We start from the raw sequence: 20327 nt of genomic DNA, 5'->3' as shown, positions 1-20327 counted from the left end.
AGTTTCTTGTCATTTGGCAGAATTTTTCTAAGACAACTTGGCATCTCAGTTACTGCTCTGTTTCCAGACTGTTCAGCAAATGGTCGGTTTTCAGTGTAAACTTTGAAAGCTCTTCTCGTGCCTCCATCGTGGAGCTAAATGTGAGTCCTGTGGCGGCGAATGCCCGGCTCTGGGACCACAGGACAACCCGGAGCGAGGCTGGGCGGTGGGTCGGTCGCGGGGGGTCCAGCTCAGCCCCCGGGGCACCCCGGCTGCTCGCGCTGTAAGTCAGCCCCACAGAGAGCACCAGTGGTCTTGTCCTTCCCGCGGTAATTCTAACAGCTTTTAAAGAGGAGCGAGGGAGCTAATTTGGGGGAAGTATTAAGTTTCAACCGGATTATCCAAATCTGTCATCTTCTTTAAATTACTGTTTTGTATCTGATATTTTAAAATGTAACGAACTGATTTTGCTTCATACGTGTACGTAGGGAACCACTGGTAATCCTATTGAATGATTGATTATTATCTGAGCTTATAAAGTTGAACTTACTAGAAAACTTTTTCAAAAAAGGTTTGGGGAGCCAGGCAAGAGGAAGGTTTGAGATTTAAAAAAAGAATAATTTTATTTTGCTCTTGTGGCTGTGCTGTGTTGATGTAAATGTCACTAATTGCAGGGTACCAGTTTTAAATTCGTTCTTTTCTGAGGGCTGTTTCATTTTGCAGTTTTCGTGATATCTAAGTAGAACCTCAGGGCGGCGGCTGCAGGCGAGCCAGTTCAGAGGTGACCGGTTTGGGGGTGAAATGGAGGGAAAGGGGGCTTCATCCTCCCTTTTAAATGGAAGATAGAAATAGGTCAGCTGGGTCGGTCAAGGAGGAACCTTACGCAGTCAGTGCACGTTTTCATCTATTTTAAAAACACGCAGCGTGCGGTCTGAAAAGCCCAGGCACTACTAAAGCTCACCGGAGAGGGTGGGGGGGGGGGGTGGCTTTGATGTTTACAGGCGTGCCTGCCGCGTGGCCGCCCCCGGCTGTCCTGGTGCAGAAACGCCGATGTGTTCCTAGGACCCTGTGCCTCGTCCTTGATGGAAAAGTGCATTCGGGGTATACCGTGTCCTTAATGGACCGATTAACCAGTTAGTTATTTGCACATACCCATGCACCACACTCTCATCTCAGTGATCTATAGAGGCAAGTTTTAGGAAATGGTGGTTTTTATGCCGGGTGAGAAAAAAGGTCTCTAAAAAGCTGCCTCTACTTGCCTGTATAAATGATTTGGCTCCCTTTTGAAATTTTTGCAAGTGCTCAAACTGGCAAATAAGTTGTTCGCATGAGTGTGTTAAAATCTGGGCGTGCGGGTTGTATTTTAAGCAACAGAAAATGCGCAGCTCTCTCCTCCCCGGGGCCGAGGGTGGTATCAGAAGGTGGTGGGCGAGTGGTGGGGGCACCGCAGCTCTTTCTGGCTCAGAGTGGGCCCGTGGGGAAGAGGGCAGAAAGAGGGCCACTGCGAGGGGGCGGTCCTGCAGCCACGCGGTGTGAAGGGGGTAAACTCGGGGGCACCGTGTGGGAAGGCTGGCTCCACACCTCACCAGCTCTGCTGTCTTAGCGCCTCTAATTGCTGGTCTGTAAGCGGGGTGCCCGGGGAGGCCAGCCTCCATCCACAGCGCACGTGGGCTCCGTGAACGTGTGCCTCTCGTGAGCGCCTTTTATGCGGAGGCGGAGCGCTATTTCCCACGGCCGTTGGAGCACAAAGGAGAGCCGGTGGGCGCTGACCCTGAAAAAGTGCGAGGCTCCCACCGGCCGGATGAGCAGATCACAGTTTTCCCGTCGTTTACGAAGCGAAGTTCAGCATAAGTAGACTTTGCACGTGTGGGTATGCGCCTCTGTCAGAACAAAGCGAGCCATCAGCCCCGACCACGTCGGGGTGGGCGTGAGCGGTGGGTGCTGGTGAGGTGCGGTGGGGGGGAGACACGGAGACCCACAGCCTAGAAGGAACGCAAACTGTCACAAGAAGAAAGCTTCGACAAGCTTCCCGCGTGGACCCGTCACCCCACCGCCGCTGTGGCCCTTCTCGGGGCCGGGCCGCCCGGGAGGAGTGACGGGATCCGTGCCCGGCCCCGCCAGGCTTCCACGCCGATGGGCAGGGCTGCGCGGGAGGTTAGTCACCCTTGCGGCTCGTCCTCCCTGCCCGCTCATAAAGTACAGATGGCACTGGGCTGCGCTTGGCCGAGGTCTGTGGTTCCGTGGCCTGGAAGCATGTCTCGTGTCACAGATGTGTTGTGAGGTCTGTCTGCCCAGGCAGCTGCCTTCAGGCTGCTAGAGTATGAGAGAAAGAACCTTCCAGAGACCAAGGGGCTTCCACCTCTCCGTGCACTGAGCCCCGTGCAGGATTGAAAACAGGAAGGGCTGCGCTGGGAAGACAGAGTCCCGTGTTCTGTTGAAGGCGCTCGGGGCGGCGGCGGGGGCGGCCACGCTCAGGGCTCCACTTGGCCGTGACAGCGCCCGGTGGCAGGTGCGTGGAGGGCGAGCCAGCCCCGCAGAAAGGCCTGGACAGGCTGGAGGAAGACAGACCCCGGCGGTGAGGAGGGCCGCCCCGGGTTTGCTCCTGGGGAGGTGCAGGCAGGGGGAGGAAGGGAGAGCGGGCCACACAGCTCTGGCAGCCGGGTCTTCCTTCCCCCTGTCGCGGACCAGGACTCGGTCCCGGTCCCCTCGCGGGCCCGCCGGGTGGGCGGCGGAGGCGGCGAGGGGCGACCCGAGAGCAGGGGCGGGGTCCCCTCGGCCCGGGCCGGCGCACGTGGGGGGCCGAGCGGGCCCCGGAGGCGGTGTCGGGGTGCGGCCACGGGCCCGGCAGCCGGGGTGGCCGTGGGACGGGAGCGAGCGCGCAGGCCTGCCCTTCCGTGGGCCGACGCCCGGCTGGCTCGGGTGGGCCGCACGCGATTGTTTTGCCTTTGCCTGGGTTTCTCCTTCTTTAGCTCAGGCGAGCGGGCTGGCGCTCAGTGCCTGTCTCCGCTCTTGGCCTGTGCCACTCGCGGGGGGACGCGGGCTGCATCCTCTGCGCGGGGCCGGCCCTGCTGGGCTGTCTGTCCCTCAGCGCGCGTGTGCCTCGCCCCAGACCTCCTTGGACCCTGACGGCGGGTGGAGGGGGGGCCGCAGCTGCGTGGGGGCGGTCTGCGTGTATCCCACTCAGTGGCTGCACAGTCTTCTCTCACTTTCTGAGGCTCTGATTCTGGCCATCTGTGTGAGAAGACCTCCCGGCACGTGTGAGGGAGACGCGAGCTTCTGTCTGCACGTCCTCCCCTCCCTTCTGTGAAGACGTCGGTCGCCTTGAACCGGCAGCTGGGTGACCTGCTGACCGTGTGCCCTGGCTGCTGCCGCCCTCGGTCCTGGGGTGCCGCCGGCACGCGGGCTCCTTTCTCCCTGATCCCGAGAGGGGCGCCTGGCACCCTCCATCCCAGAACCACCCGTCGGTCGTGCTGGTCATCCTGACGAGCTTTCCCGGGGGCCCCGGTTTCCCCAGGGCCCCACCCCCTGGCTTCTCTCCCCAGGTGCCTCTGAGCGACAGTCCTCCAGCCTGTCGCGGCAGCAGGGACCCCGCTGCTCCCAGCTCCCTCTGGATGTGCAGGAGGCGGGTAGGGAGTAGTGTTCCAGTCGGGCTTCTCCCTCGGTGTCCCCTGCCCTTCGCTCTGGCCATCCCTCGAGCCCCGTGTCGCCAAAGCCCGAGGACTCAGCCCTCCAAGTGTGTCCCTGCGTCCTTACTTCCTCGCCCCCACCTCGCTCTCTTGCCTGCAGCTCTGGAGGTGCGCACTCTGCCCTGCGTCAGCCCGTCTCCAGCCCGAGGGGACACCGCGCGTGCCCTTCTCCACGCCACGCGCTCCCATAGCACTTGGCTTGCCCGGGCAGCGGGGACGTGACGTCTTGGGTTCACCTCCAGCCCCCAGCATAAGCACCTGGGGGCGGGGCTGCCCGTTCTGGGTGTGCGGCCGTGTCACACGCACCCGCGTGTGCAGGAGGCGTTCAGTGAGTGCAGGCGACCTCAGCGGGATCCCCCTCCCCCCAGGCCCTGCCTGACCCTGAGGGTGGGGCTGCCGGGGCCGATGGAGCCAGCCCGGGAGGATGGAAGGACGCATGGACGGCTCCAGCTTGAGGCTCCGCTCCGCTCCGTTGGGTGGAGGTTTGGGAACCCCCTGAGGCATCTCGGCCTTGATGAGAAAGTGCTTCCCTGGGGTTGGGCCTCGACTTCGCCCGAGAGTGGGGCTTGGATTCCGGTCTCCAGCGTGTACCTGCGTGTCCCGGTCCCGCAGAAGGAGCTCCTCGGGGACGGTGTCTGTCTGAGAGCCAGACTGAGTGCTGCCACCCCCACAGAGCATTCCAGAGAGGCGAGTTTCCCTCCGCTTCGCTGGCCGTGCTGTCCTGTCGGGCTGCTGAGTCGTGGCCGTCATCCCAGACCCTCTGCCGCCTCCCACCCTGTCTCCCTTAAGCCGGACCAGCCGGCCACGAGGGGGGATTTGCAGTCTTCAGTCAGCAGTAAGGTCGGAGGGTTTCTGTGCGAGGTCGGGTGTGCACTCCGAATCAATCCCCTAGCCTGAGCGTGGAGCCTGCGTGCCGCTCGCTCGTCAGGGTTTTTGCAAAAGGAACTATGTCAGGCTTCACCAAGCGCTTGACAGGAATATTCACTCTTGAGTCCTTGGGAGGATGCTGTCATTGTGGGTTTGGCCTCATTCGGTCTCTTGTGATTTTATTGGAGGCCAAAGAAGTCTTTGGGACGCACACACCTGTGCATACGTGCCCACGCGCAAACACACGTGCATATCAGGACCCGCACACGGGATGTGCGTGCACATGCGCGGCTCTGAGGCACACTTTAGAGAGAGAGGCCCAGGTTCAGCTCCGAGCCGACTGAAGGTCCCGCATTGCTGCAGCGCCTCTCCCGTTGGGCTGCACAAACTGTGGTGTGGTGTGCCGTGCCGTGATGGCTGTGCCCTCGCCCTCGCCCATGACTGTGTCCAGCTGTCCTGTTTGTCACCCGAGTGCCTGTGCCGTGTGTCATCCCTGTCTCCTAGGTCACAGAACTTCTTTACCGTGAACGTGATAGTTTGAACCTTAGAAATTGTGCCCCCCCCCCCCCCCCCCTTTTGTGAGCCTTCTGCCCAGGTGTCTCTTGGTGGAACCTGCTGGAAAGCCGTAGTGTGTGTGTGTGGGGGGGGGGGGGTGTGCTTGTGTGCTCACGTGTGTGAGCACAGAGAGGGCGGGGTTGGGATGGAACGCCGTGGAATCCTCGCGAGGGGATGCGCTCCGAGCCTGGCCCTCTCGCCAGGCCGCTGCGAGGTCTGTGGGAGGCCACTCAGGCGTCTCGCCACCGAGGGACCTGGGGGCCGGCCTGCAGGGGCCGACGTGGAGGCTGTGCGGGCCCACTCAGGGGCCTGGCGAGGAGGGCCTCCCTGACAAGGTGCAGGTGGGCTGGCCAGGGGAGGGGACAGCAGGGGCTGGGGGCTTCCCACAGCGGCTCAGAGTCAGGGAGACACGGCAGGAGCCGCGCGCGCACACGTGCAACTCTGAGGCCGGGCTCGCGCACAGCATAGATCCAGGAAGCACTTGGGTTTCACGTTTTCCTGTCCATCTTACGTCGTCATCGTCATCCACACCCGTGGCTGGTGGCCACTGACCTGACCTGATAACGCCGAGGGTCGTGGCTGGGTGTGAAGACGTCTGGGCCCGCGGAGCTGAGTCAGGGCATGAGCCCAACAGGCCCCACACGCGCCTGCTCTCCTCTGCACTCGGCCCGGCGAGGGGTCACTTAAAACGGAAAGGATCAGGTTTTTAAAAAGTCACATAAACATATATTAGATGCAAGTAGAATTGTTAAATTCCTCGGAGTTTTCATCATTTGGGTTATTTACATTCTCTCTGTATTCAGAACATTTGGTGCCTTTGGGCAACTTGCAGCCCTGGTCTCTTCTTTAGGACTCAGGTACGACCAGGTGTCTAACACTTTTTGTGTCTAAGACGGGAAATTTTGTCAGTGGCTCAACATGAAAAACGGATGTTATTGTGGGTTCCTATATATCAAAGTGATTTGGAAATGATACAGTTTAATGCTTGCAGGCTCAACCTCGGTAAAGGCTAGACTCATCATCCAGTATGCTTCGTGTAAATGGTCTAAAACTGTCACACCATTAATTCCAAATGAAATATCCATGGAATGTGTGTGGTCCAGACAGATTCCCTGCTGGGAATGAACGTGATTTCTACTGAACTATCAGGCTTACGAGACTGACCCGAGGAGTGGAGATTGTTTGAACTTAAACCACGTATCTCAAATACTTCGTAAGTTTCTTTAAAACAGACTGAATTCCAGTCTTGCAGGAATGTGCTGGAACTCTTTAGAGCTATACGATTACGGCACATGTTTAATTGGAAGCTCGGAAAAGTGCTGACTTACCGGGACCTTTCTTCCCTGGAAGCTTGGTTTTACGATTCTGCTTCTTTTGTAAGGATCACATGTAGGTATGGGAATTTGGGAAGAACCCAAAAATGCGGGCAAATGAAATCAACTTATTAACACAAATTGTACAGAACAAACATTAGGAATGTTAAGTTGTAATTCATAAAAATGTTTACGGTGGCCCGGGGTCCCCGTACACCGACAAATCGGGAAAGCCTGACTTTTAGTCACACTGAGCAGCTGGCTTCCCCCTTGCGGGAGCTGCTCTCTGGGAATGTTCTGTGGGAGTTTCTGAAGCTTTGCCATTTGGGACTGCTCCCACCTCCAGCGGCCAGGATGTGCTAAAAAAAAAAAAAAATGCACACCAGGCTTTAAAAGGGTAGCAGTGGTCAGAATCGGACGTGTCATGGTCCTGAGGCAAATAGAAATGATTTGGGGGCTCCCCTTCTTTCCCACTGCCCCATTGTTGGCAGCTTGTCTGCCTAGGCCTCCCCACCCCCTCCCACAATGCGGAGCGCTGAGTGCTGTGCCCTGTGCTCCCCACAGGGCACCTCCCAGACTCCTCCCCGCCGGCACCTGTCGCCGTGGGCAGGCCGCTTCACCTCTTTCGGCTCTCCCCGCTGTTGGAGCGAAGGCCCCTGATCCGTGCTCAGCCCGCTCCCGTGTCCACGTCAGGGGCTGAGGACTTGGGGTGCCGAGCGGGGATCGGCTGACGTAATGGCCCAGCTCTGCCCCTCCCTGGTGGTGTGTGCTTACGAGTAGAATAAATACTGGACAGTAAACAGAAGAGTTAGGTTAATGGTAATTGTGCATTATTTACAAATGAAATAATGTGGTCAGGAAAAGTCGTCACCTGTTTCTCCGAAATGTGGGGTGGGCGGGGGACATCTGTGACCTCTGAGCCCTTACAGGCCCCTCCGGGAGGACCCTTAGCACACAGAGCCCACTAGCCCCCGGCTTTCCAGACGCCTAGAACTTTCCTTAGTATTTTAAACTTGGAAAGTACTCTTTGGGCACAGCTCCCCAAACTGGGGAAAGGGAAGGAAACACACGTTTGAGGCCGTGGCTCAGAGATGCTGAGCCCTCCTGGAGCCTGGTGAACAAGGGTGACGCACGGAGCGCCCGAGCCCCTCTCCCGGAGGACGTGCGTGAGGGGCGCCCGAGGGGGTGGCTCTCCAGGCTGGATGGAGGGTGTGCACCCGCAGGACAGCGCTCCTTTCTGACTTTGCTGGCCCGTGTCCAGGCTGGCACCCGCAGGCATCCCCGTGGCACCCCGTGGCACCCTCCCGGCCGGTCTGGCCTCTGAGCTGCCACAAGTGTGACCTTTTCCAGGGCTGTCTTCCAATTCCCAGATTTTCTTTTCAGCCCTACCACTGCTAATCTCTGCACCGAGCGTCGCGTTTCAACCAGTTCAGTTTCATTGTGAGCATCTCATCAAGGGTTACTTGTCACGTCTGCCGCCTCACTTCCTCTTTCCTCCGTCACCACTTTGATTCACGATTTCATCTTTATTCAACGTTCTGTGTCAGAGCCTCCCAGCGTCTGAGGATCTGCTAGTTGTTTCGGGGAGCTCTTTCTCCTCATGGGTTCTTCCCTTGGGTTTGGGGGGATTCTTGAGTTGTGAGCTTTTACTGGGGCAGGCTCACTTTTTGGAACTCCTGTGGGCCTCAGTTGGGCCGCTCTCCTCCCAGGCGGTTTGGGAGCTGGCCATCTTTGCCCAGGAGTCCCGGGGCGTGTGGCCTGCGCCCTGCACTCGATGCCCGGCCCACCCCTCGGTCCCGCCTAGTGGCTCCTTTGCCGTTTATGGAACAGCAGTATGTTGAAAGCACGTTTGTTTCTATACCGTCTTCACAATTTTTCTGTAAATCTAAAATTATTCTGGAAAAAGAGTATGTATTTTTTAAGTGCATTTATTTATTTTGGGAGCAGGGGAGGGGCAGAGACAGGGAGAGAGAGAATCCCAAGCAGGCTTCACGCCGTGGGTACGACCCTGAGATCGTGACCTGAGCCGAAACCCAGAGTCGGATGCCCGACCGACTGAGCCCCCAGGAGCCCCTAAAATACACTTCTGTGAAAAGCATGTTGGTTGCGCTTTACCTGGATCCGTGCGCCCTGCCCTGCGACGCTCCGTGACACCCCTCTCTTGTCCAACCTTCTTCCACCTCTTCTGGCTTCGGGGACGTGCCTCGAGTTCATTTTGGGGCTGGGCGTAGAGATCTGTACTGCATTTGCTCCATCTGCTAACGTCCGAACTTACTTTCCGTTGTGAGCACAGCGTGGAGTCGGCCATGGCCTTCATATTTATGAGGTTTACGTTTCAGGATTCGTTTTTCTGGTATTATTATCGATAGCGTTTCCGACGTTATGTGTGGCCTTGTGGGTTTTCTTCTCATAATCTCAAGGGAATAATTTGACTTTATGACGCGGTTGCTGGTGCTTTACTGTGAGTACGGAAGGCCGGCTTTCCGCGGTGTGTTGGCCTGGGAAGGGGGCTTGTGTGAGGAAGGTCACGCCCTTGGGGGGCGAGGGCTGATGGCCCAGGCGGGTTTGCCAGAGTCCGCGCTCACCTGCCCGTCTGGCAAGATGGACGTGTAAAAACCGGACACACAGCGGTGTGTGGTTTTACTATTGGAAACGTACCGATAAGGTGCCAGGATACAGTTCTGGGGCGTTTCTGCCCCAGGACCCGCGATGGTTTGAAACAGCGAGAAGCCCCTATTCCAAAACCATCAGGACGTGGCTTCCCCGGGCTGTCAGAGGACAGGCCCTTTTTCTGGGGCAGAAGGCCATCCACCCCTTAGCTGGGCCCTCGAGCCTTCCAGGTCTGAGACCCACGAGGTGAGGGGCTCAGAATGGGAGGGGGTCCCCCATCTTGCACGCAGGTTGGGGGGTGAGGTCTCGGGGGGCCTGGCGCTGGGGATGGGCCGTCAGCCGCGCCTTTGGCAAGAGCTTCCTCGAGCCCCGCGCTCAGGTCTCGGCTGCCTCTGCAGAGAGGACCCGAGTGCAAGTCTGTCTCCTCGCTGGGCTCCCAGGACTGAGCCAGGGAGGGCGGCGGCCGCTACTGAGAGGAGCGTGTGCGTGTGCGGCCCTCAACCTGCCGCGGAACCCGAGCTGCGGGGTTTGGTCCCGCGCGTGGTGGAGGCCGGGGGAGGCCCAGCACCAGTGCCGTCGGGCCTGGCCTGCACCTGCTCTCCAGAGCTGGGCCCCTGCTGTGACCGGGACGTCCCACAGGGTTGTAGGGTGTCTCCGCGGGCTCCTCAGTCCCGCCCTCGTCGGCTCCTTCCGGCTTCCCTTCCGGGGCGCGCGCGCCCGGATCCTGTCCTTCCTCAGCTGCTCCTCCCGCCTCCCTCCTTCCCCGCCTGCCTGCATCTCCCAGGAGCCCTCCTCCGACGGGCCCGTTCTGTTCATCCGACCGCCTGTCCTTCCGGGACCCCCCCTCGCAGCCTCCTGCTGCCTTCCTACCGGCCTGTTCCGCCCTTGCCCGACTCGTCGGGTCTTTTCCCCGGTGCCTTTGAGCGGCCCCCCTCCTCTCCTCCGCTCTCAGCCCCTGCGGGTGCCCTCCTGGCCCCTGCCGTGCCGTCACCCGGGCACCTGTCACCGTCACCGGGAGGGGCCCGGTCCCCGCGGCAGGTGGAGGGGCCAGAGCGGCCTGGCGCGGGCCGGTGTGGCTTGCGGGCGATGCACACCGACGGGCTCCCAAACCGGGTTTCTCCAGCGTGTTACTAACGATGCCAGACGTGCCGGGATTTGTTGTTTTCGAATGAAAAGGATGATGACTTCCGCAGAGCCCCGTGTCCCCGGCCTGCCCGGCTTGGGCGGGGTTCACCCAGGAAGTGGGAGCAGAGCTCCTGACTCACTGAGGTGTCTGGTCGTCCTCGGACGCCCACACCGGGAGCCGGGAGCCCCTCCGGAGGACCTGGCGGCTTGTTCCTCAGACGACAGGCCTGCTGTTGCCCGACTTGGTCATGAGGCTTCATTAACTCATGTCTCTCTCTCTTTTCTTTCAGTCTGCAACTGTATCTGATGGTGGTAAGTCACAATTTCTGATGTATATTTTTATTATTTTTATCGAGTGTTTGTTCACATTGTGAAAGTGTATTTGCCATTGATTCACTCAGAAGGGATGTTTTCCTTGCTTTTCCCCGTCCTCTGGGGGAGGGTTTTGGTCAGGGCTGACTTGGGGGAACTTCCCATGGCTCCCTGGTGACCGAGACACGAGTTCTGGAAGCCGTTTATTGCAGAGACATGTTAGGAACCTGACCTTGAGCGGGTGGAGCCCTTGCGGCCGTCCGGGCGTTGGCTGCAGCACGTCTCGTCCCACCTGTGCTGACAAGTTAAAACACGCCGTCTTTTTAACCAGCAAGTGAAGATTTCAAAGCTCTTGCCGAATTTGAGCAATTCTGGAAATTCGGGTGAGACTGAAGTGCGATGTGTTCCCTTCTTAGGAACAGCCTAGTGGGTGAGTTGAGGCCTGCGGGCTGGACAGGAGGTGAGAGCCCTCTTCCCGCCTCTGAATAGTGTGTGGGAGCTCTGTCACGGGTTCCGTCCAGAAAGGAGGTGGCCGGGCATGTCCCCTCCCACTGGCAGTTGCCCTGCTGTAACCTCATCATTTTTGCTCCGTGGTGGTTCCCTGTCGCTCGTAATACTCATAAAGTCCTTATGCTCACAAGCTATGTGTGTGTGTGTTTTACATGTGTTAATGAATCTATTCTTCTGTCTTTGGAGAGTTGAATTGATAGTTTGTCAGAAGGTCTCAGCCCTGTGTTCTCACTGTTTGCTGGCCGTAGGTCTGACGCACACGAGCAGCAGGAACCGGACGGCCGTGGGGCCCGAGGTTACCCCGGGTTTGCCCGGGAGAGAGAAACTAAGCGTGGTTTCCTCGACGCCTTCTGTTGTCCCACAACTGCTGGCTTTGGTGGGGTGGGGGGCCCTGGACGGGGCTGCTGGCGCGGAGGGCAGGGGGGGCCGGGAGCCACCGCCGGTCGTGGGCACACGCGGAGCACGTCTTGAATTACAAACGTGCTGATACCTGAGGTGGAGACCATGGATCCTGAAGGTTGTGTTTGGGGATTTATTTATTTTAATAAAAGGAATTACGTCCCCTTTTTCACATACAGTGATAATCATGCCATTTGATCGGTCTTCAGCTGGGAGTGGGAACCATTTCCTTAATGGAAAGAAAGAGGACCGGTAACCGAATCCAGGATAAAAGTGGTTTTTATAAAATTCCCTTTCTGCTGTTCAGTTTATCCTTCCTGGTGGAAGATGCTCATTTCTGCAGGAAACTTACCAACGTGAGAAGTTCAGTTTAACCGTAAACACGAGGCCTGATCAGGCTGGGACACTTTCCCCCCGTGAGCAGTGGGTGTGGGGGCCCTGAAGTCCACTCAGTGTTTACGAAGCCAGGCCTCCCACGTGTGTGGGGGGGGGGGGAACCCCTGACTTGGGGTCCAGTGTGTCCTTGCTAAGGAAGCGGTGTCCTGGTGGTGGTGGCAGGTGGGGGCCCCCTCTCCGGGCCCTACGGGCCCCAGTGTCTCTGGGGATGGCCCCTGTGCCCCGCGAGGCCCTCTGCGGCAGAGGTGGGTGGGGAAGGGCCCACTACATCTTGAGCACGCCCTGAATTTCAGGAAGTGCACCGACAGCCTGTGTGTGTTTTATTCAGTTTTTCATACTTTTATCACTTTTCCATCTTCGATTCTCTTCTGAGCGTAAGAAGAAAACGTTTCTCATTGCACTTGCGGGCTGGTTCTAGGAGCTCCAGCCCCACAGTCTCCACGGGAGGGGGGCAGGGACTGGGGAGCCGGTGTGGAAAGCACCCCGTTCACAGGTTAGGACGGTGTCCACGTGGACACCCCGCGTGGCTCTGGTGACGGGTGAGTCACTCACTCGCAAGCACCGGCAGTCGCGGCTGCCTTCCGCCTCCCGCGGTGTCCCCGTGTCTCCCCGTGTCTTACAACCTCTCACCATCTAGCCGTGTGGCTTTATCGGGAGGAAGTTGGACAATGCTGTTGTGCGACTTTTGGCAACTTGAGTGTTACCCACTTTCTCCGAAGGAGAGGGGCTCATTGCTGCCGGCAGCCAGAGACCGCCCTGTGAAGGCAGGGCAGGAGGCCAGCCTCCGTGGAGGGCACGCCAGGACCTGGGGTGAGTCCGGGGGCAGATTTGGCCCCGAGGAAAGGAAGAACATTCTAGCATTAAAGAGAGGCTTAAAAATGTAATGACCCCCCCCCCCCTTGGGAAGTTACTCAGACACTTGCTCACAGAGGAGGCCCACGGCCCAGCAGCAGAAGCGCAGACGTGGTGGCCGTGGGCCGGTGGGAATGCGCGGGCCTCCAGTGTAGACGCGAGCGGGGCACGTGGGCCTCCCATCCTGGGCCACGGAGCCCTGCGGCTTTATTGTCACAGAAGCTCGCTCTCCTGCTTTCTCTCTCTCTCTTTTTCACTCTGTACCAAGCAGCTTTGCCAGGAGTCCCTGCCCACCCGACTCCTACATCCTCAAAAGGTCAGACCGCGTTCTGCCCTCCCTAGATGTGCTTTCGCGGTGGAGAGGCGCGGCGTGTGAGGGAGCCGTGCGAGCGCCCCCACCCCGGGCACACGGCGGGCTCGCTCACTCGCTGCGTCACCCGCGCGAGCCTCCCACTTCTCCCCTCTCCCAGTGTGCTGGTCCCAGAGTCCCAGAGACCCCTTGGGGGCATGTCCCCTGCCGCCTTCTCGTCCCTGCCCTGCATCCCGGCCCCAGGCGGCTGCGGCCGCACCCCCTTCGCCTAAACTGCCGTCCCTTAGAGGTTTGCTCCCCTCCCGACACCTCACTGGCCCCGCTCTCTGCCTGCTCAGAGCTGGGGTGGTGGTGACCCCGTCCTCCCGCCCCGGTCTCACGTGTCCCTCAGACCCCTTGTATGCCAGCGCACTCCGGGTCCCGTGGCAGTGCCTCCGAGAGGCCTGGGCCTCCCCGTGAGACCAGCCTGGGCTTCCTTGCCGCCCGGCACTGCTGACGAGGGCCGTCGTGCCCGTCACTCCCCTGTGTCACCGTGCGGCCTCCACGCTGTGGGCCCGGTGCCACGCACGGCGGGCGGCGCAGAGGGCGTCTGAAGGAAGGCGTTCACAGGACGCGCGGGTGCGGGCCGGAGCCCGGGTTGGAACAGTGGCTTTCAGAGTTTTCCCTTCGTGGCGAAAGCCTCCGGTCACACAAGCAGACAAGCCAGGAGAACCCCGTTCGATAGAACGCGAACGCAGAGACGGCTGGTTGAGGCTGTGGCCTCCCTGGCGCTGGTGGGCGTCTCCTACCCAGGCGCCGGCCACACGGGGCAGGTCTGGGCCATCCCCTTTGTCCTTGTCCAGAAGCTGCCATCCGTCACCCCTTACTGACAAAGACACACTTTTTTTTTTTAAGGTTATTTATTTATTTTGAGAGAGAGAGAACACGAGCAGGGGAAGGTCAGAGAGGAAGAGGGAGAGAGAGAATCCCATGCAGGCTCGATCCCACGAACCGTGAGATCATGACCTGAGCCGGAGTCAAGAGTGAGACGCTTAACCGTCCGAGCAACCCGGGCACCCCCGCAAAGACACGTAGTTTTGAAGTCACTTGTAAACTCCATGCCATAAACTAATAGCAGTTAATTCTGCTAATTTTGGTTATTCTTTTAACATCGAAGCTGGAACCTTTTTCAAACCAGAAATAATACCAGATGAAAGCCATGTGATCTTTAATTCTTGTTTGCTTTCTGAATGCAGATGGCCTTTCATTTTAAGCCTGCTCTCTCCTGTTTTTCTGTCTGCCCTGTTCAAGCACATACCAAGCAAGACAAGCCATAGGGCGGCAGGAAGGTAGCGGGCGTGTCCCCTGAGTGGCAGGGAAGGCCGCGCACCGAGCTCCTTGCCACCAGGCCGCTGAGGAGCCCCACATGGCCCGAGCCTATGGCACTGAGTGGGCTTTGTTGCCCTGGGACACGGACCTTGGCTTTGCCAACTGCCCTGCCTCAGTCCTTGGAGCTCAGTCGCGGGGACACGGGGAGATGTCCCCAGCCGGTTAGTCCCTTTGTAACTGGTGGCCAAGAGGCTGTGCGGCAGGTTAGGACCATTTAGCAGCTAATCGGAGTGGAGTGCGGTTAGAGGTGCCATTAAAAAATAATTTTTTGGGGGGCGCCTGGGTGGCGCAGTCGGTTAAGCGTCCGACTTCAGCCAGGTCACGATCTCGCGGTCCGTGAGTTCGAGCCCCGCGTCGGGCTCTGGGCTGACGGCTCGGAGCCTGGAGCCTGTTTCCGATTCTGTGTCTCCCTCTCTCTCTGCCCCTCGCCCGTTCGTGCTCTGTCTCTCTCTGTCCCAAAAATAAATAAACATTGAAAAAAAAAATAATAATTTTTTTTTAACTATTTTTCTTTATTTTTGAGAGGCAGAGAGAGACAGAGCACGAGTGGGGGAGGGGCAGAGAGCGAGGGAGACACAGAGTCCGAAGCGGGCTCCAGGCCCCGAGCCGTCAGCACAGAGCCCGACGCGGGGCCCGAACTCCCGAACCGCGAGATCGTGACCTGAGCCGAACTCGGACCCTCAACCGACTGAGCCACCCAGGCGTCCCTGGAGGTGCCATTTTTAGCCCGTCACTAGGGTTACACACGGCAGGGACCTCGGGCCTCGGGAAGGGTGCCGTCTGGAAGGAGGGCTGCCTGTTCAGGCCTCACGTCCTCGGCCACACTGGGTGCCTGGCCTGTGTGCGTTCTGGCACGTCCCTGTTACCAGTACCCACACTGCACAGGGGCTTCTTGTTTTCTTTCCAAAATTATCTCATTTTTATATTTCCCAGCTTTATCGAGGCATGGTTGACAGATAAAAATTGTATGTGTTTAAGGTGTGCGATGTGGTGAAATGGTCATTACCACCGAGATAATTAACATGCCCATCACCTCACGTGGTTCCCTCTGTGTGTTGGCAGGCGGGGGGCGGGGGCGAGGACCGGAAGCTTGACTCTCTCAGCAACTCTCAGGTGGACGATACGAGCCTGTGATGTGTGGTCACCGTCTGTACCTTAGATTCCCAGAACTTACTCATTTTTTAAGTGAAACCCTGTCAACCTTGGCCAACGTCTCCCGTGTCCCCTCGCCCACCACCATTCTGCCTTTTATGTCTGTGCATTGGACTCCACTGGGCCTTGGACAGCGTGGGTTTGAACCGCGCAGGCCTGCTTAGGTACAGGTTTTTTTTTCTCAATAAATGCGGTACAGTCCTGTAAATGTATCTTCCTTATGATTTTCTTAGTAAGTTTCTTTCCTGTGGCTGACTTTATTGTGAGAATACGCATCTCATACATACAACGTATGAAATGTGTATGAATTGTTTATGTCATCGGTGAGACTTCCCGTCAACAGTAGGCTGTCACTAGTTAATTTTTTGAGGAGTCGGAAGTTACGCACGGATTTTCGGATTTCCGACTATGTGGGGATTGGGGTTAGGGTTAGGGCATCCCAACCCCCGTGCTGTTCAAGCATCATGTGTATGTTATTATTTTTTTTAAGTTTATTTATTTACTTAGAGAGCTAGCAAGCTGGGGAGGGGCAGAGAGAAAGGGAGAGAGAGAATCTCAAGCAGGCTCCACACTGTCAGCCCAGAGCCCGATGTGAGGCTCGAACTCACAACCTGAGCTGATACCAGGAGTCGGACCCCTGGCCGACTGAGCCGGCCCGGCGCCCCATCAGGCGTCCGCTGTATTTTAGATCCACGCACAAGGGAGAACGCGCAGCGGCTGTGTCTGGCTCGTCTCACCCAGCGTAATGTCCTCTGGGCTCGTCCGTGTGTCTCAAAGGCAGAAGTCCTTCTTTTTCGAGGGCCGGGTGGCGTTCCATCGCGTGGATGCGCCAGCGTTTCCTCGTCTCTTCGCCTGCCTCGAAGGGGCGCAGTTGGCCTGAGGACGGACGTTTGTTTGCGTGTCTTGACCACGGCGAGCAGCGCTTCAGTGAACGTGGGGGCGCGGACATCCGGTTTCAGTCCCTCGGACAGGTACCCAGCGGTGGGGTGGTTCTAGAGTTCATTGCCGGAGGGTCCTCCATCCTGTTCTGCACAGTGGCCGCACCGGTTCGCGCTCCCCCCGGCAGCGCAAGAGGGTCCCCTTTCTCCGCATCCTCGCCAACCCCTGTGGCTTCTGGTCTTTTTGAGGATAGCCATTCCGACGGGGGTGAGGTCATCCCTCACCGTCGTTTTGACTTGCGTTTTCCTGATGATGAGTGATGTCCTGCACCTTCTCACGCGCCTGTTGGCCGTCGGCGGCTCCTCTTTGGAGAAGCGTCTGTGCAAGTCCTTTTTTCTCCGGTTGTTTGGATCTTTTGTTGTTGAATCGCGTGAGTTGCGTGTATTTTTTGGCCGTGACTCCCTTACCGGCCGTGGTCTGCGAGTCTTCTGCGGAGGGGCTCGTGAGCACGTGGCCACCACCGGGCGGATCAGACCGTCAGCCTTGGCATTTTCTGGGCGAGGCGCAGGGCCTGGAAGAGCCCAGGGGGCGGCCCGGCTGCAGCCGCGCACGGTGAGGGCCGAGGAGCCTGTCCCCGGGGAGCCACGCTGTGTGTCAGCCGTGCCTGTCACGGTGCACGCGGTTTCGCTTCCGTCTTGGTGGCCGCCCCATTAGGCAGGTGCAAACGTGCATCAGAACAGGTGAGTCGCTCGCGTGCCCTGAGATCACGCCTCCTGCGGCTGCGCACGTCGACACCGGTGAGCCGCAGGCGGTGCTCCGCCGGGGAAGCCAGACCCCGGAAACGGACGGCGACCCGTTTAGGCGAGAGGCTGGGAGAGCTGAGGCTCCAAGGCGGAGGACCGCGTGTGGGATCACGGCAGCCGCGCGGCACGGAGCAGACGTACCCGACTCCGACGCCACGTCTCTCCTCCCGGCCCCTGGCATTTAATACCCGCTTTATTTTTACATATTCCATCCTTGAGGAAAACGACCTTTTGGGGTAAAATGAGGCATGTGTATCATAAATACGTTAAGTCGTTAAAAAAAAAGCAAAGGAGAAAACGGTTTTGAAAGATCAACCCAAACCCGGCAAGCCTGAAACAGGCGAGTGTCACCACGGGTGTCCCTACAGACAGCCGCTGAGGCAGGTGGACAGGGTGCCAGACACACCAGGACGCGAGGGCGGGTCAGGGCTCTCCCGGGGACCGGGGCGGGGCGGGGGGGGGCCGGGGGGGGGGGGGCGCTCAGGATGCCCGGTGGCTCAGACCCCGTGGGAGGCGCGGCTAGCAGCTCCCTCCCTCCTCCTCTATTGCCACCTGTCCTGGGTTCCTGGCCCCAGGGTACATTTCGCCGGCAGAATGCGTAGCTGTAACATCATAATTGGGGCCCGTGGCTGTGAGCTGCGGTTGTGTGTGGATCCCGTGTGGAGGGGGAAGGGGAGAGGAGTGAGGGTCCCGTGTGGATGGTGAGGGGAGAGGAGTGAGGGTCCCGTGTGGATGGGGAAGGGGAGAGGAGAGAGGGTCCCGTGTGGATGGGGGGTGGGGAGAGGAGTGAGGGTCCCGGGGGGAGGGGGGAGAGGAGTGAGGGTCCCGTGTGGACGGGGGGTGGGGAGAGGAGTGAGGGTCCCGGGGGGAGGGGGGAGAGGAGTGAGGGTCCCGTGTGGACGGGGGGTGGGGAGAGGAGTGAGGGTCCCGTGTGGAGGGGGGGAGAGGAGTGAGGGTCCCGGTGGGAGGGGAGAGAGGAGTGAGGGTCCCGTGTGGATGGGGGGAAGGGGAGAGGAGAGAGGGTCCCGTGTGGATGGGGAAGGGGAGAGGAGTGAGGGTCCCGTGTGGATGGTGAGGGGAGAGGAGTGAGGGTCCCGTGTGGATGGTGAGGGGAGAGGAGTGAGGGTCCCGTGTGGACGGGGGGTGGGGAGAGGAGTGAGGGTCCCGTGTGGAGGGGGGGAGAGGAGTGAGGGTCCCGGTGGGAGGGGAGAGAGGAGTGAGGGTCCCGTGTGGATGGGGGGAAGGGGAGAGGAGAGAGGGTCCCGTGTGGATGGGGAAGGGGAGAGGAGTGAGGGTCCCGTGTGGATGGTGAGGGGAGAGGAGTGAGGGTCCCGTGTGGATGGTGAGGGGAGAGGAGTGAGGGTCCCATGTGGATGGGGGGGGGGGAGGTGTGAGGGTCCCGTGTGGAGGGGGGGAGAGGAGTGAGGGTCCCGTGTGGATGGGGAAGGGGAGAGGAGTGAGGGTCCCGTGTGGATGGTGAGGGGAGAGGAGTGAGGGTCCCGTGTGGATGGGGAAGGGGAAAGGAGTGAGGGTCCCGTGTGGATGGTGAGGGGAGAGGAGTGAGGGTCCCGTGTGGAGGGGGGGAGAGGAGTGAGGGTCCCGTGTGGACGGGGGCGAGGGGGGGAGAGGAGTGAGGGTCCCGGGGGGAGGGGGGAGAGGAGTGAGGGTCCCGTGTGGATGGGGGGAAGGGGAGAGGAGTGAGGGTCCCGTGTGGAGGGGGAGAGGAGTGAGGGTCCCGGGGGGAGGGGGGGGAGGTGTGAGGGTCCCGTGTGGAGGGGGGGAGAGGAGTGAGGGTCCCCGTGTGGAGGGGGGGAGAGGAGTGAGGGTCCTGTGTGGACGGGGGGTGGGGTGAGGAGTGAGGGTCCCGTGTGGACGGGGGGGGGGGGGGGGCGGAGAGGAGTGAGGGTACCCGTGTGGAGAGGGGGAGAGGAGTGAGGGTCCTGTGTGGACGGGGCGGGGGAGGAGTGAGGGTCCCGTGTGGACGGGGTGGGGGGGAGAGGAGTGAGGGTCCTGGGGGGAGGGGGGGAGAGGAGTGAGGGTCCCGTGTGGAGGGGGGGCGAGGAGAGGAGTGAGGGTCCCGGGGGGAGGGGGGAGAGGTGTGAGGGTCCCGTGTGGAGGTGGGGGGGAGAGGAGGCCCACCCTCAGCCCTTCTGCCAGCCTTCTCAGTGTCACTCTTTTACTGGGTCTCACTGGCAGGTTCCTGAGCCCACAGGCTCTCTTTTCCTCACGTTTCTGCTTCATTGAGAATCAGTCTGTTCTCACCATACTTAAAAGGCAATTTGGTTGCAAAAGTCTTTTTTCCTATGACATTAATTTGATTTTCAGGCATAACTTTTCTCTTTTTTACTTTTTATTGATTTTATAATAGTATTTCTTGATCTTGTCCTCAATTTGTTTTATCAGTGGTGTTTTGTCTCTGTTCTCTCATAGAACAGGAAGAGTTTTAACATTGTTTAGGTCGTGTTTCCTTCTGGACCAAACTTTGTCTCTGTCTCTTGCATGTTATATGTCTTCCCTCATCCATGGGCACATCCATCCACCCACCCACCCACCCGTGTATCCATCTGTCTTTCCATCCATCCATCCATCCATCCATCCATCCATCCATCCACTCAGCCATCCATGTGTCTTTCCATCTACCCACCCACACAGGTATCCATCTGTCTTTCCATCCATCCATCCATCCATCCATCCACTCAGCCATCCGTGTGTCTTTCCATCCATCCATCCATCCATCCACTCAGCCATCCATCATCCATCCATTGGTTTTTCCACCCATCCCCCCATGTATCCATCTGTCTTTCCATCCATCCATCCATCCATCCATCCATCCATCCATCCATCCACTCAGCCATCCATGTGTCTTTCCATCTACCCACCCACACAGGTATCCATCTGTCTTTCCATCCATCCATCCATCCACTCAGCCATCCATCATCCATCCATTGGTTTTTCCACCCACCCACCCATTTACCCATCTGTCAGTTCATCTTCCCATCTACTTAGGTCAGCAGGCCCCCATGACCTGGATCGCTCTTTTCTGGCAATGACGTTCTCAAGCCCAGAGAGGCTGCAGCACTGAGGCTCTGTATCCCACCCGCGCCCCGCCCCCCCCGCCCAGGCAAGATCCTCGGTGCCAGCGAGGAATCTACCCCCAACGGTTTATGCTCGACTTTCCCCAGGTTCCCCATTATCCTGCCTTACTGAGAAT

General features: G+C 59.0%; 1 protein-coding gene across 4 annotated transcripts in view; it reads left to right on the top strand.

The window, feature by feature from the left end:
* RGS12 (regulator of G protein signaling 12) overlaps nt 1-20327 on the top strand; it is a 120460-nt gene that overhangs the window by 52213 nt on the left and 47920 nt on the right. For all 4 annotated transcript variants that reach the window (XM_030314308.1, XM_030314310.1, XM_030314311.1 and 1 more), the window contains one exon: nt 10426-10447. In XM_030314308.1, coding sequence (XP_030170168.1) covers nt 10426-10447 — 22 coding nt within the window. The remainder of the gene's footprint in view (nt 1-10425; nt 10448-20327) is intronic.

This window comes from Lynx canadensis, chromosome B1, assembly GCF_007474595.2.
Source record: "Lynx canadensis isolate LIC74 chromosome B1, mLynCan4.pri.v2, whole genome shotgun sequence".
Classification (NCBI taxonomy): domain Eukaryota; kingdom Metazoa; phylum Chordata; class Mammalia; order Carnivora; family Felidae; genus Lynx; species Lynx canadensis.
Note: the sequence above shows the minus strand (reverse complement) of the source record. Positions and strands in the feature narration are given on the sequence as shown.